This window comes from Scophthalmus maximus, chromosome 12, assembly GCF_022379125.1.
Source record: "Scophthalmus maximus strain ysfricsl-2021 chromosome 12, ASM2237912v1, whole genome shotgun sequence".
Lineage (NCBI taxonomy): Eukaryota > Metazoa > Chordata > Actinopteri > Pleuronectiformes > Scophthalmidae > Scophthalmus > Scophthalmus maximus.
In genome coordinates this window covers 13,632,185-13,649,027 of record NC_061526.1, presented here as the reverse complement: position 1 = coordinate 13,649,027, position 16,843 = coordinate 13,632,185, and the positions used below count along the sequence as shown (strand labels likewise).

General features: G+C 42.5%; 1 protein-coding gene across 7 annotated transcripts in view; it reads left to right on the top strand.

The window, feature by feature from the left end:
• The window catches only part of LOC118319197 (lymphoid-restricted membrane protein), a 32,488-nt gene extending 15,678 nt beyond the window's left edge, over positions 1-16,810 (top strand). The window contains exons 20-41 of one of the 7 annotated variants that reach the window (XM_035649398.2): positions 205-257; positions 655-723; positions 972-1,019; positions 2,536-2,632; positions 2,834-3,011; positions 4,332-4,419; positions 7,698-7,744; positions 7,951-8,039; positions 8,178-8,350; positions 9,203-9,287; positions 9,414-9,459; positions 9,572-9,599; positions 10,028-10,168; positions 10,433-10,567; positions 10,695-10,842; positions 11,293-11,336; positions 11,432-11,500; positions 11,905-11,963; positions 12,597-12,695; positions 13,587-13,715; positions 15,155-15,309; positions 15,588-16,810. In XM_035649398.2, the coding sequence (XP_035505291.2) occupies positions 205-257; positions 655-723; positions 972-1,019; positions 2,536-2,632; positions 2,834-3,011; positions 4,332-4,419; positions 7,698-7,744; positions 7,951-8,039; positions 8,178-8,350; positions 9,203-9,287; positions 9,414-9,459; positions 9,572-9,599; positions 10,028-10,168; positions 10,433-10,567; positions 10,695-10,842; positions 11,293-11,336; positions 11,432-11,500; positions 11,905-11,963; positions 12,597-12,695; positions 13,587-13,715; positions 15,155-15,309; positions 15,588-15,730 (2,123 nt within the window). In that variant the 3' untranslated portion in view covers positions 15,731-16,810. The other 6 variants (XM_035649387.2, XM_035649404.2, XM_035649410.2 and 3 more) reach the window with 6 other exon arrangements.
• The last annotated feature ends 33 nt before the right edge of the window (positions 16,811-16,843 follow it).

The following is a 16,843-nucleotide window of genomic DNA, read 5'->3' as shown; positions in this document are numbered from 1 at the left end:
CTTGCATAATAGACCGTCTGACTTTTTATGGTAAAAGGTGGGGTTGTGTTTTTGGGGGGCGTATATCAAGCCCTGTGGATGAATTGGATAATGGTTTGCTCTTTTAATATCCTTTTGTTTTTTTCAGGCCTAATCTTTCCTACATTCATTTTTTCCTTGTATTTTTTTCATTTTGTTCTTGTTGTTCATCTTTGACTGTCACAGATACTGCAGCCTGTACCGAGTCTGAGCCAGACGTGAACTGTCAACCTGTGCAGGTAAATTAAATTGTGAAGTGGTCCTGTCATGGTATGAGATCTAAGATGTTTGCCTTACTCTCTGTATTGTCCTTAATACGCACACATTTGATAACATATTACCTAAGCATTTCAGTTGTTCATGACTGAGATCTTTAACTTGTTACTCTAACTCATTAAACATTGACTCATAAACTTCAGAAAACCTACATTTTTGCCAGGTGTCACGAACTGCACTAGTCTCCTTCCTAGTGGGCTGTTGCTAACTGAAGTTATATAACAATACAGCTTGAGATCAGGCTAAAGAATAGTTTTTATCCTTGAAGCCAGTTTCTAAATATATTTTTCAAACTGAATGTAACTTTCAGAATTCTTATCATCTTTTTAATCTCTTGAAACCACATGTCCTCACTCATAGGTGACGACCCACATGTGCTCACTCATGGAGGATGATTCCATTTATGACCTTGTGGAAACCCAGATGCTTGTAGGTAACCGCAGGGATTTAGTTTTGATATGTTCTTGATTGTAGAAATAATGAACAATCTTAAATAAAAAAACGACCCTGCCGTCCATTGACAACCTTATTGCTCACAAGGATTTTCCTGTTGCTTTCTGTTCTTGTGGTTGACCTGATGAAAACTACAAAAGCCCACTCTTTCAGCTAACAGAGGGGGAACATTCGGTGATACCACACTCCGTTTTGTCGATAAAGATTTTTTTTTTTTTCACAAGACTTGCACCGAACCACAACTGATCTGCGGAGGTTACAGATCAGTGATGGTGAGTGAGTGACAGTTTGCTCTTGGGTAATTGAAGTAAATGACTCTGCTGACTCTCACTCGCCCAACACAACTACTGTGCTCTTGTGTCAGACACAGAATCATAGGACGCTCTGAGGCAAACAGTGTATGATTGTAGATGAATGTAGCTGGCATGGGTGAGCGACTGTGTGTCTACAGGAAACGGGAAAGTACCAGAACAGATTTGATTCTCAGCTTACCTTCCTTGGTTTACTAAAATATGTTTTTTTCATTTGGTATACAGATCTAAAGGAAGTAGGAAGTTTTCAAAATTATATGATCTACAATAATCTTTATCTATAGAGCATGTTTTGCTTCACAAGGCAGCCATTCCACAGCCTCTGGAATGACACACATGTAACTTGTGTTAGTTCAATTTAAGTCTGGCTTTTGATGAAAGTGTAAAGAATATGATGTGGCATATTTTAACCCAAAGATCCATCCATGTTCTTTATACGTGAAAGGTGAAAATGACATGGCATTTTTTCCCCACTCCCGTATAGCGATGCAGGGACACTTTTGCAAACACTAACTGCTTGTGCCATCTTGCATATTACATTTCAAAATCTGAAATGGGGAAATGTCAACACATGATCAACAAGGCGGGCTTTAAAAATCTGTTGCAGTCACCGTGATGGAATACTACCTCATGTCCTGGGTCTTTGCAAATTTATTTTCATACAATGCTGAAATTAATCGGAAGCAATAACTGCCTGGAAGGTAGGAGCTTTGAGCACGTCTGCAATATCGTACACTATCTGTGATTTTTTTTCCCGCCTTTTCTTAATATAATTTGAATGTAGAGTGTAATGTACATTCAAATTATATTTACATTACATAAGATTGGCAATGCCCCTCATTCACTCTCCTCCCTTAGCTTCTGCCCTCTGTCTTGTTCTATTTTAGCCATTTGCCTACCAAATGGCTCTTAACATATAATTATTCACAGGCCACTCGCAGGCAGCAGACTTTGAGATTTTTTTGCAGGAACAATTTTGCGTCCTCATATTTAATTTCATTGATGGAACTTGAAGCTCACATTGAGGTAAAAAGGGAAAAGCAATTGCTGGCGAACAATTGTAGGGTGTGGAAGAAAAATGTTTGAAATTAATTCAGCACCAAATTAAAATTCATTCTATAGACTGAACTGCACATTACACAGCTTTAATCTTTCATTTTTAAGTCTTCTGTCACTCTGCCCGCAAGGTTTTTGAAACAAATTTTTAAACCCATCATAATTTCTGCGGTCGGTGTGAAAGTTTGAATTTCTATAAAGACGGCAGAAATTGCGGGAGGTCTTTGCAACAACCCGTCACTGATAGGGCAGATGCTTTGTGCCGTCTGTCAGCTGTTAAATTTTGGCTTCTTATGCAATTCCTCTCATAGATGACTGATCGTGGTACATGGTTCATTTGTGCTGCTTATTAGACCTTTATGCCCCTTTCCATTTTTATTTTTTTGATTTATAATTTAGTTTCTGTGTGTGTGTTTTTCAGGAAGAGGCAGCAGTGCTATTGAGCGCCCACTCACAAGCTGTCAACATTAGACACCCAGAGGCTGATGCTCTCCCTGATCCGTCCCACTCGGAGAACAGTAAGACCTCCGCCTCCCTCTCCCTCTCTGTAACTCGCTCTCTATGTAAATCACTCACTATCTTTCTGCTTTTCTTTCTTCTCCCTCTCCTGTTGGCTAATCTACAGCTCTACTTTTTTGCATTTACATTTGAAAAGAGTGAGTCATGACCCGATGTGGGAGAAGAGTTTACCAAAGAACCGTTTTTTCCTGTCTCACCAGATGCAGAAGTCTCTGAAACCGCAGAGTCTCCCTCCAATGGTCCAGCCCCAAATTTGAGCAACTCGCCTGCACAGCGTCAAATGGTCACACCTGGTAACACCCCTCCCACAGCGGACGAGATGGTTTCTCCTGACAGCACGACGCCTGGACCAGATGAGACCGTTACCACTAATGGGAGGTAAATTTATTAAATATTGTATTTGAGGCATATCGACTATGTGACAGTATTTCTCCTTATAGAAAAATCTTTGCATGTTTAAAAAAAAAACAGGCCTGTCACAGTAGGATATGAGCCACTATGCACAAAGCCAGGACCCTGAATCCAAGGCAGCTAAATGGAACTGAGCCATCATTCATTTAATTATTTTCACCAGTGCTTGTCCGACTACACCTGCGTTTGCACTGCAGGAACTTTCACCAGGAAATGGAAACCTTTGCAGGGACTCGGGAAAGCACCAGACTGCAGGAACCTTTTTAGTGCCTGCAAAACACCGCTTACGACTTATCAAAATGACTTCCGTGAAAAAAGGCCTGTTGCTGTGTGCCACTGTCTCTTTGGTACTACCTCTAGGGAGTGCCAAAGCTACGAAATAGCGGACCATTTTTCCTGTTAATTGCAGTAAAGAAGTCTGTTGTGGTGGCTTCAGTAGAGAGAAAATATGGAGGCGATAGAGCTTCAAATCATTGTGCAAAGTGCCAGCGGCTTTTGTCATTGGTGATGCAGAAGGTGACACAGTGTTGTTTTGCAATATGCCCTTCATGCGTTTTTGTATCAAGTGACTTGTATCATGATTAGATATGACTGACAAAACAGGATTTTCCTCAACAAAGAAATGATGGCAAAAATGTATCCATCATTGTCATTGAATCCGGTGGTGATGTGGCTTATTAATACTACTGAGATTTACTACCACATCTAAAAAAGTACTGCAATGGTTGATTTGAATGAGAAAATGAGAGCGACATGCAAACACAAACTTTACGACCATTCGTGTTAAGTTCTCCTGGAAAACTGTCAACAGACACACCTGATCAGTCGGTGTTTGGACCAGAAGATCCTAACTAAGGGACACGAGACAGAAGCCGCCATAGTCCGGAAATTGACGATGCCACCACAACCTCTCCAAGCATCATGAGCAATTTTCCGAGAGCAGTATAAATTATCTCCGCTAGATTTAAAGTTGATGACTCTCATCCGTATCCAAGTCACCTCTTGACCTGAGTTTTGTCATTTCCCTATGGCTTGGGCCACATTTGCTAGTCAAATGGGTGTTTTTCTCCCCGCAGGAGGAGTGTGCAAGATAATTAGCGTCTCTGCCGCTTTGCATCTACACAGTCGACGCACAGATAGATGGAAGGCTCTTCCTCATCACTCCCTCTGTAACACGTTGTGATATTTTTCGGTTATCATAATGCAAAAAAGAGTGCCAATATGAAACAAGAATGAGAGAATAGATAGTGCTTAAAAGTTGACCTTTGTCCTGTCACCTGGGGCCAGCATCCAGCCGACCAGCGAGGACGACGGGGGAGCAGAGGAGAAAGAAGGCGAAGTGGACTCGAGCACAGAAGATATGAACCGTGTTAAGGTTAGTAACAGAGGGGAAGTACAGCTTCCTCTGTTCTCTGTAGCACCAGCTTCCCACTGCTTCCTCTTTCTGTCTTTCTCTCTGCCATTTCATGTATGTTTTAAGCTGATGTTTTTGAGGTTTATGTTGTTATAAACAGTTATATAAAAGGAGAAGAATTGATCAAAAAAGATGACAGGCGTGTTCCAAGGCCCATTAGCGAAGGCCTGGACTCGCTGGATCTCATTTTTTTCTTTCTGTGAAAGAAAAGCTGTGCTGATGGTGTCCAGCCTCAGATGGACTGGCTGTGTGTTCATGTTGGAACTGAGAGGGGTTTTTGTTGTTGGCTCACTCATGTGGTGATGCTGTTTCACCACTGTCGCCTTTGTGTCCCACTGAGACATCAATCAGTTTTGTTTTATTTAGTTTCCTTCCTGCAGGTGACGTGCAGGACTCCAAACCCCCCAGTCAGAGAAAGTCTGAGTGGAGCCAAGAAAGATACAAACTGATCCTGTTTGTGTGTTCAGTATGTCGGTGAAATGCACATTCATCGAAGTCAAAGTGGGGGTTTCTTTGGTGATTGGTTTAAATTTGTTTGCAAAGACGAGGAGTTGAGTTATTTAACTTTCATTTTTAAATTAGTCAACATGAGATGGTATTAACTCATGTCCGTCACAGTGGGACAAGTCATTTTAAGATTTGACTTCTCAGGTGTTTTAAGATCCCTCTGTGACGCTTGATCTTCAGGTTTGACCAGGGAATAACTAACAGGAACTCAACCTACAGGCTGATGCGTGGTGATTTAGAAGCTCAGTAAGAAAGCTTGGTGCCATATTATCCATGTCTTAAAAGTCAAGAGCAAAATTTTAAGGTTTTTAGGTTTGATACTGCTTCATTTTGAACAGCCTGTTGCCTGTAGGCATGTTATCATTACATTATCCAGATGAGAAGTGGTCAAAGCATGAATCAATCTTTGGAGATCATTAAAAGAAATAAATGCTCTAATTTATAAATATTTCTCAAAAAACAATTGGTCTAGCCTTTCCGTGTGGGACTCAAGAGTGAGGTCATATATAAATATGAGATTTTAAACATTAATATAGCAGCCAACAACTAGTTTCTATGGAAAATATGTGGATATAGTGGAGCGATTGGTGTCCTAAACAGATTGAAGTCACACTCTCTCTGTGTTGTGATTTGAGCTTTTTGGTAACTGGTCAGGTTGTACATTTATGTTAGAGCATGCGGGTCCCTCCATGTGAAACCTCCCCACATTTATAAAGGGAGAGAGCTCCAGCGCCGATCCACAGGGATGTAAACAACAGACACCCACGGCACACTGTAAATATACAGTCACCTTCCGACCCCTGTGCTGTTAAACCAGAAATAATGCTGGTACACTCTGTTTGACTGTTTTCATACAGTCTGTAGGGTACAGGCGGCATGGCCATGCAGGCCCGCTGAGAGTGGGTTACACTCAGGGCTGCAAGAGTGAGCGCAGCCCCTAAATATTTACCAACCCAATTTCACACCAAAGGTCAGACACTGACAGGAGCACAAACCTGCTGATGAGACGCGACTAATCTGTTTTACCAGTCTGCACAGCAGTTAGCTGGATTGTTATTTTTTGTTTGCTCTCCTCCAGACAGGGTGACTTGACTCATTTGTGCTTCTGGTTGTGTGTTTAAGGGCTGCTTTCACTGACCTTCACAAAATCATAGACTGTATAGGAAACATCTTGCTGACAACACAACGGGCAGGGGGGAGTTGTGGCCGAAGGGGAGCCGGAGTCGCGCTGGTTATGCATTATTTTTGTCCAAGATCTTGACATTTAGTGGCAGTCAATATTGTGTACATATAACCTTTAACAGTGGGTACGCCATAATGAGATTTAGATCTAGAGATTCAGCTTGACCTGAAGAACATTTACTCCCATCCAATCCTTAATCTTGGGCTGTTATGAAGTGAAGATATAACTTGGCTTATTCAAAACGGTTGCAGGACAAATACAGCTGAGCATCACCAGCGTAGCAATGAAAGGGAAACTTTGTGCTGTGCAATAATTTGACCCAAAGGGAGTAAGTAAAGAGAAAATAACATGGGTCCTAGAATGGAGCCCTGTGACATCTCATACATAAACATTGCTTAAGAGGAGGTACAGCCATCATCAGATAACAGACAACACATATTCTGTTAGAGAAGTGAGCACAACCACTAGAGGCCAGTCCCAGAGATACCAACCCATGTTTTAAAGCAGTAACATCTAACATCCAGTGTTTATTCAGTTTCAGTCAAACATTTGCTATATAATAATAAACCAAGATGATGTCCCAGAACATGTTTGTGGGGCATAAAATGATTTCATGATTTAGCAGAGAAAGAAGCTCGACATGCATATTCATAACAATTTAAAGGAGTGGATGATTTTAAACTAAACTAAACGATACTCAATGATGTATTGGATACAGAACTGATACCATTTATTTTGCTTCACTGTTGCCTTGGATTTAAAGTGACACTGAAGTTTTGTATTCAATGAAATGGTAAGATAGCTCTCTGCCATTATGGGCTGTGTCAAAACGGATATTATGTACACTTACAAAATATCCTTTTGCAGTACGCAGAGCACTCACCTTGTTCCTGTGTGTGTGTGTGTGTGTGTGTGTGTGTGTGTGTGTGTGTGTGTGTGTGTGTGTGTGTGTGTGTGTGTGTGTGTGTGTGTGTGTGTGTGTGTGTGTGTGTGTGTGTGTGTGTGTGTGTGTGTGTGTGTGTGTGTGTGTGTGTGTGTGTGTGTGTGTGTTCAAAACGACTGTGTGTGTTCAAAACGACTGTGTGTGTTCAAAACGACTGTGTGTGTTCAAAACGACTGTGTGTGTTCAAAACGACTGTGCGTGTTCAAAACGACTGTGCGTGTTCAAAACGACTGTGCGTGTTCAAAACGACTGTGCAAGCACGCAGTCCGCCTCCACTACTTAGCACTGTGCCAGTGTTAACGTGTTCTCTGAGCACCCGTCTCAGCCACACACACATTTACTCACAGAGCAAATGTTGGCTCTCCATGAAGCTTCATATTATATAAGGAATCGGTCCAGTCTCTCCTCCACACTCTGTACAGCTTAGATAGCGTTTCACTACCATGGGACAGGTACACTACATGCAAATGAACGTATGTGTACATGAACCTTTTTAATCATTGACCATTTCTTGTAATGTGGGACAGAAAAAATGTGCTGCAAGGCCACCTGCCGTTTTCTCACCCCCTCCCTCCTTCTCTTCCCTTTTACTTTTGTCCATCTCAGAGCCTGAGCCAGGACCAACTGGCAGACGGGTCAGCAGCGGAGGACAGGTGAGTGATCGACTATCAATTGTTGGCTCAAGAAACTCATGTTGCTTCACGTCTGACGAGTCATTAACTTCTAAAGAATTTTAATGACCTCTGTCCTGTTTTTCCAACTCTAAAAGCCACCTTTTTTTGTTGGAGACATTCAATTGTAGATCTGTTTTTCCAAATGCTACATTATTGTGTAAAGGCGCACTGTATGTGTTTTCCAGCACATGCCTACTACCTGTGTTGGTGGAAGAGGAGGAGAGTGTGCAGCACAGTACGGCTGAGGCTCCAAAATTGGCGGTCAGCATGGAAGGTGGGAAGAAAAACCATCGGATCTGTGTGTACGAAGGAGATAAAGAGAGAATCTGATATTTCCAAGCTGCTCGTTTGTTTATGCATTCTTACATCTACGTGTAACTTTGACCACCCACACACCAACTCTTCCCTCCAGGGAACGACCGGCTCAACAGCAGCAACTTATCCGACAGCAGCCCCCCTCAGTCGGGATCGCCCTTAACACACGACAGCCAATCGGGGAGCGGCATGGGCAGCGCGACCTCTGACCCCAGCCAATCGGAGGATAATGCAGCCAAAAAGGACTGTGGCAAAAATAAGAGGGAACTGGTAAGACCTGCTCTACTCCCACTTTGTTCTCCACAGACTGCGTAATGGGTTATCCCACATATTGCTTTTGTGTAAAAATAGCTTTTGATCAGTTTGATCAGTTTAAATAAGTAGTTGCCAACGTGTATTTATTTATTTATTTTTAATTCAGCTCTAATATTTATTATATTTAAGGCAGCACCAGCACATTTTAAAGGTATAATGATGATTATAGTTTGAAGAAGGTATTTTGTAAATTATAATGTGTTTTTAAAAATCCACAGGATTTTTGTTTCAATTGTTATTGAGAGAAGATTCAACGAAGCAAGATATATTTTACTTATAGGTTGTTGTTGTTTTTGCTGTAACAAAGCTTTTCAGCTCAAAATTGTACCTTGCACCAAATATATTATTCATTTTAGAATTCTGTTTTTTTTAAGCTTTTTTTTCATATTCTTAGTTTAAGCAAGTTGAAGTTCAAACACAAATTTGACAATTTGATGAAATACCAGTTTCCATTGGTATCCTCATTCAACATGACATTATGACCTGAGGAGAAATGCAGTCTTTCCAGCTATGTGAGTGTGTGCATGTGTGTTTGTATATGAGAGCGAGCAGGAGGAAGGGACGGATTCATTTTGGCTCCACTCAGAATCTGACCACTCGAAAAATCTAGAGCCAGCTGCTCTGCCGGCTACTTTGAATCTTCACGCTTCACCTTCATTATGTAAAAACTGTGGAGGGAGAAAGCGAGAGCAGGAAGCAACGTGGGATGTTTAGATTCATGTGAAAATTGAGTGTTTAGAGTTGAGAGGAGAGCAGGAGGGGGAGAGGGCACAGGGAGAGGCGGTAACGTTTGTCCGGACCCTGCAGGAGCTGTCGCGCAGCATGGAGGCCATCGAGGAGCACAAGGTGCAGGAGGACCAGAGTGAGGCCAGCATGACCAATGGGAAGGAATGTATGTGTGATATATTCATATTATACTATTTTATACTCTTTCCTATCATTCAAAATTAAATTCATTTTTTAATATTATTGCTTGAACAATTAAAAAAATGTATCTGCTTGTCATTTCTCTCTTTAGCCGAGATCTCTGACACCAGTGAGGCCTTTAAAGAGGACAAGACCAGGTAAGGCCCCAAACCATCATAATAAACCCAACTCCATGTTTAATTCCATAACTATCCACCTGTGCATTGCCAAGTCATGTCACAGAGTCCTAACTGTTGTCTTTGTCCGCAGCCTGTCACCCAGTGACAAGGAGATTGAGGTATGTATTCATTCAGAGCTTGTTTTCTGATCAGTGATGTAAACCACTGGTGTGTAAAGGCCACATGAGTTTTAAAATCCCCATTTGAAATGAGAAATAGACATTACACACAAGTCTCACATTAATAAATTTGCACTATTGTTTGATCATTTGTAAAGGTGGATCTTCATGTTAATGCTAACTGATCACTTTGATCACATGAGGGTAATATATAAGTTTCATAATTCATATGTTGCCATTTTTCTGCCAGCATAGTAATGTTGACTTTGCTTTGGGCATCCTAATCAAACGAAGGTGTTTGTGAAATGGTCATCACATCTGGCATACTGTAATATAATGCCCACATACGATATTTATCCAGCAATTAGCCCCCATACAGAATCATTTCAGGTTGAGCCATGCTCACCCCGAAATTGTCCTGTTTCCAGGCAGAGTTCCAGCGTCTGGCGCTGGGCTTCAAGTGCGACATGTTCACGCTGGAGAAACGACTCCGGCTGGAGGAGAGGTCACGGGACCTGGCCGAGGAGAACGTCCGCAGAGAGGTGTCCAGCTGCCAGGGCTTACTGCAGGTTGGTGTTTTTGTGCCTGGCACTGTCCCGCTCTCTGTGGACGGAGTACTTAATTTCATTCTATCAACTGTCAAAAGCATTTTATTTTCCAGTCCACACTTAGCGCTCAATGACTGCAGTGCTTATGGGCCTGCACTCCTTTCCATTTTTGTCTGAACATTAGAAGCATGCAGATAAGGAACATATTGAGCATATTTTGTTTTTTTTATTTTCTGTATGTCTGTCTCTTTTTAATTTTGCCCCCTACCTCACCTTACCTCCCAGGCTCTGACTCCTCTGTGCGAGGATGACAACCAGTCCATGGAGATCATCCTGAGGCTCCAGAAGAACCTTGACATCCTCATCCAGTCCATGACCAGGGTGTCCAGTCGCTCTGAGATGCTAGGAGCCATTCACCAGGTGGGCATAAGCGAAGGCAAATGAGTTTTCTGCTCTGTGATGAAAAGTATGAACAGAACACAATCTCATGTCTGGCGATTAAGTTGACTTTGATTCTGATGATTGAACATGTGCGTGAAAATGTCAGGAGAGTCGTATTGGTAAGGCGGTGGAGGTGATGATCCAGCACGTGGAGAACCTGAGGAGGATGTACACCAAGGAGCATGCAGAGCTGCTGGAACTGAGAGAGGCCCTGATGCAGAACGAGAGGTCGTTTGGATCACACACTGAAAGAGGTTGGAAGTGCTGCACATAGAGACACATACATTTAACTTTAAAATGTTTATACTAAATAACATTAGGCCTTGAAATAGTTTATTAAAATTGGAGCCACCATATTATGGGCAACAGTGGCTTAGACGAGAGAGGGTGCTCCACTAACCAGAAGGTCGATGGTTCGATCCCTGGCTCCTCCAGTCCGTGTGTCTGTGCGTGCATGCGTGCGTGCGTGCGTGCGAGAGAAGCACTTTCATGTGATCGATTTATAATTAACCATATTAGCACTAAAATAAACAGTTGGATAAAATATCCAGTCATGAGACTATTAACCTCTATCATCTCTAAATCTACTGGATGGATGTCTTTCATATTACAAATGATGTGTATGTGTAGATATGTGATATCCTTTCAAGACGAAAACATAAACACACTTTCATACACAGTAAACAGTGTGCGCATCTCTCCAGATGACTTCCGTGGCAAAAAGCAGTCATCGGGACAGTACTACAAGGTGAGCCGCATGTGATGTCATTACCCAGGATTTATGTGTTTATAATGTGCATTGATGAACGGTTTGTTTGTTTTTTTCCGTATGGTTCCCCATAGTCATCAACCCGGCGGGTCAGCATAGCAACGATCCCTCGCACCGGTGGAGGCAACATGCACTTCGACGTGGTGAGGATGAAACTCTGCATACCCATCACATCAGTCTGCAGCCACAATGACAACTCACTGATCAATTCCTGAGCTTGTCCATATGTTCATTGAAAGATGAAAGCCTCTTCATTTATTTTTTTTCAATTATACCATCGTGCTGTGAAGGTTTCATTTCCTAGAAATGTTTGTTTTTGGTCATGTTTTTGTCACAGTTTTAAGTTATAGTTTCTGCTGTTTCTACACATGTAAACTATAGGACAGTTAAATGGTGTACCAGAGCATTATGCATCCAAACAAGTGGAGGTTTCAGTCCGACTTGAGTACGACGGAATGTCCTTCTAGGTCAGAAATGGCTCTAGTTGTGCAAAAGAGCATTTTTGTTTAAATGATCATGACTCAAGCCGTCTGATTTCCCAACACAGTCCAAAACACTGGACAGCTCGGAGGCTGAGACGGAGAGACTGACCAGGCGATCCCCGTGGTAGGTGTTTGTACACGTGTGCAAGTGTTAAATTCTGCTACATTATAGTTTGTCAAGTCTGTACGCATATGGAGGACCACAAGGGTCACACAAGTGGTGATAAAAGCATTTGATCAATTAATAAATTGTTACAAAAAATATGCATTGATATATGATTTATTTATTTGATATTTTAACGGGCAATAAAAACATATATAAAAAAAAGTATTTACAAATGAAATATTAATCCATCAATGAAATGTTGATATTAAGAAGGGTTTCATAAAAAAAGGAAAGTAAAAAGTACACTATTAGATCCCCTTTATTGCCTATTAAAATATTTAATTACTTTGTAATATGATATTTTTTTCGGATTAATAAATTAATTTGTACCACATTTTATAAATGCATATTTTTATTGTATGATTAATTAGTTATTGAAATGCTTTATTACTTTACTATTGTATTTCCCTTCCATATTTGTGAAGGCAGGTGCTGTTACAATAAAAGCAAGGGGGCCGTTTCAATGTCTCTGTTAAAATTGTGGGAAGCTTTTGGCTGTGGTTGTTTCCTTCAAGCCACAGAGGCCGGCTGGACCGTGACATGAGGGATGTTGTTGTTGTTGTGCACATCTGTGATAATGGTGGTTTCCAGGAATGTTGCGGGGAAGAACACTGCGCGCCCCCCACTAAAGCGCTATGTTAGCTCCGCCGCCTGGGTTGACACTGAAGAGCCCTCTCTCATGATGAAGGGGTAAGAAATGCCGAGGAGAAGGACGCCGCCGCGCAGGCTGCGTCTTGTTCACATTGGACAAGGATGCATTAAAGATGGCAGCGTTCCGGTCTGACACACTGTGACTGTGCATCTGATGGTGAAGAATAATACTGGGAACTTTTAGGTTAACAGTCCATTTGCTTTTGTCATGATCACTTTTACACTTCTCTGAATAACATCAGTTATTATTTATCACCTGTAGAAATAGAAACTTGTCGAATATAGCTTGAAACTAATTTCTGAGTGGTCCCACTCAGAGTGAAGGGGTGGATTTTTTGTTTCAGGCGTCCACTGACACTGAGGACATTGCATTACCTTGGCAGTAATAATGTAAAAGGACAGGGGGACACTTTGACAGTTTGAATAAACTCAAAACAGCAGTGTTGTCCTGCACGGCAGCCATCTTTTTTGCATCTGGTCCATCCTCGCATGGGGAAGTGTCCATCAAAAGCTTAAATCCTTTTGTGGCATTCCCACATCTATTGGAACCCTACGCTTTCAAATGATTGGACAATGCAAGTAGAATTTGTCCCTGTTGGGATGAGCTCTCCAAATATTTGAAAGGTTGTGACCTTGCCTTGTGGGTTCATGATACAATATCGGTGCATGTTATTTGCATAGTTGGGCATGTGGTGTTTATGTTGCAGAAGATAATTTTTAACTAATTTGATCAGGGATTTCTCAAAAAAACGTCTGTACAAGCGGGTGAAATGAAGTCGGCGAATATTTTTCTTGGGTGTCTGCGTCTGCCTCCGTGTGTTTGCTGCATGTACGTGTGCACGTGCAGGATGGGGTTTGGTTTTGTGTCCTCCATGCTTGTATTCGAATGTGCAACTATCTATGAATGCCTGACCCCACGCATGCCCACAGGACGGCCTGCGACAGCACCGACTACCAGTCGGAGGACGAGCAGAGGGAGGAGCCGGTGGCAGAGAGGAGGAGGTCCAGTCTCAGTGAGCTGGGCAGCAAACTCACCTCCTTCATTCTGCCCCTCAAGACGTTAGTCCAACCAAATACCCACTACTAGCCTACTACCGGGGCACCACTTTCTGCCAGCAGAGCTCAGAGGCTGGCTGTATACAGTGGAAGAGTTCATCATTTAGCTGTGCCGAGGTTCCAGTAGCTGCAAACTTAACGTTTTCTGTCTCTACCACTCTGATATCATGATATCAGTGACAGATTTAAAATCCTCTGTCAAGCTTTACACTCCTTTCAGCCATTGTGGCTATCACTGCTCATGCTGACCACTCAATCATACCTCACACTGAAGTGTTGTTGGCTGTTTTTTTAAATCACGTCCTGTGGTTTAAAAAGTGGAGTGAGCATGTGGAACCTCGTAAGTGATGGAACTCTTTCATTAACACGGGTCTGTGCTGGACTAGCTTCTAATTTGCTCCAGGGGCCTCGGCGGCTTTTAATCATGTTTACAGAGAAATCCACCATTCGACTGATTCCAGATCAGTACGTGTCGACCTGCAGAATGACATTGGAAGCTTTGTGATTTCATGCATGGATCTTAATTTTCTGACTTGCACTGTGCAGAGCGTCTAACTGATAACAGTCCCCATCTTTTTACGGGGCTTTATCTGCTGTCATTTTCTAACATGCTCGGCCGCATTAATTTTATACGCCAACTGCTTCACTTGGACTTTTGTTTCACTTTTGTGGTGCGTGGTGAGTATTTTGTGTAAGCGAGATCGTGTGTTTGTTCTGAGCTTTCCTTTTCCTCTCTGCCTCCCTGGACGTCACTCAGGAGTCAGGATGAGCTGTTTGTTATGCTGTAAGTGTGTGGGACGCACAATCCAATGTGGGAAGTGCCTGTGAATTCTGAAAAAAAAATAAACAATAAATGCATGCAAAAGGCCTGTGTTTATCAGGTAGGAGTTCTAACCCTGTCAAAGGCCACTTACAGCCTTGCACTGACTCTAGTCGTGACTTTAAAGTGTTTTGAAGATGCACTCCTACTGGTGACATATTCCGGGCCAAAATTGTCTGCTACTCATTGCTCAAATCCACATCCTTGCCGCTGCGAATAAGTGCTGCTGACAGCTTTTTCTTTCATTATGCTGATGAAGATGGTGTGAATGGTTTTGCATCTTAAACGCATCTTAAACGCTGTTTGAGACGGGTGACAAAATGCACTTCATCGAAGCCGGCCCCTAGATTGCACCAAGCTGCTGGTAATTCACTCCCTGACACTCATTGCATAAGCTGCCACAAATGACCCACAGGCTTCACCAGAAAGTGTTTGTGGAGACACTGTTCTGCGAGGACTTACTCCGTACCCCTGTGTCATTTTTGAAATCTTTTTAATCACTCTTGCTTTATTTGATACCATTCATCTTCTATTTTCCCCTCGGTGTCCATCCATCTTTCATATCGAATTTTCCGTCCCGTCTTCGGGTAACATTTTACTCTCTGCCCTTGCCGTCTTCCAGCCCAAGCCCTTCATCCAGCACTACGTCTACAGACCCAGCAATGGCCCAGTCCATGTCCCATAGCCTGACGTCTTCCCGGGCAGCCGCAGCGGCAGCTGTAGCCAGAGGTGGCAGGGGGTTCTGGCTTTGGTTGGCCTTAGTGGTGGTTCTGGCAGGTAAACTCACTTTCCCCAGTAGTAGTCGTATTTTTCAGGTGCATGTTTTTAATCTTATGGATAAAAGACATAATTCTAAACTTGGATCTGACAGCAGTTGAAATAAACAACTCACTCTTTTGCCTGAATTTTTCATATAGCGTGCATGTGTTTTGCTAAAAAACAAAGGGGTTTCGTCATTCCCTTTCTGTTTTAGTAAATGTACTCATTACTTGCATAGATGTTTTCAGTATCGACACAAGATGGTTATACATCCAGTGCGTCGTCATCCCCTGCAGGTCTCCTGGCACTGCTGGCCAGTCTGGTGATGCAGCCAGCGGTAGACGCTGCCCCTGTGGGGACTGGAGACTCCTGGATGACCATCCAGCAGCTGCTGTGGCCCTATGCGGGGCTCCGGCACAACGGCCAGCCCCCCGTCTAGACCCAAAGAGCCAGGGGTGGATGGTGCTATCGCTCATTAGCCTTTTGCAGAGATCGTCTGTGCACCGGTGGGTGGTGATGGAGAAAGGACAGTGCACCCCTCCTGAGCGGAGGACATTTGGATGTTTATTGGTGCCTGATGATTCCTAAAATAAGACTCTTAGTTTTTTTCTTCTTTTTCCAGCACTGACCAGTCCTCGGGGGGATAGTTAACCCTATTGAGGATTTTATACATCACATCACGTTTGCTTAGAGAGTGTGTGTGTGTGTGTGTGTGTGTGTGTGTGTGTGTGTGTGTGTGTGTGTGTGTGTGTGTGTGTGTGTGTGTGTGTGTGTGTGTGTGTGTGTGTGTGTGTGTGTGTGTGTGTGTGTGTGTGTGTGTGTGTGTGTGTGTGTGTGTGTGTGTGTGTGTGTGTGTTATATAAAAGCAGCAGTTGCAGGTGATGTCCTCTACAGTTGGGGTGGCTCCAAGTCTTTTAACACATTATGATGCAGTTTTACTGTCAGTGCTGCTGGCAACCGTCTACCTGGACCCAACATGATGTCAATTCCAACTTGATTAGTCACCACAACGCCGACCAATCATGTCACAGCCTAATCAGAACTATAGCGCTGATCCACCAAGTCGTACAAAGGGCCACAGTGCAGTTTTCCATTGACGAACATCATGGACGAGGACTTCGATTGTAATACGTGGCTTTTGAACACAATTCATGCACTTGAGGATACAGGGGGACTGCCAGCCTTTTTAAACAAAACATTTCTTTCCTTCAATTATTGTCTCTGAAGTCTACAAACACTGGTAATAATACTTTGATTATAAGTGTTTTTAAGTGTTTTTTTGATATCTATATTTATGAGTTTGTTAGTTTTGAGTGGGGAAATGTGAATATCTGTTTATTCTTGTTAAGTTATAATTCTGCATTTGTAACAGTCAAACACCAAAGTTGTTGTTTTGTTTTTTTCAAATTTTCCTTCTTGCTGTGGTGGTCACCGTTTTCAACTTCCAACACTTTTGTATGTTCCAAAGAAGAATGTGTGAAACTTTGCACAAATAAAGCAGCCTATTCTACAAAAAAAAGAATTGTTCGTGTGTATGTGTGCATCCAAACGT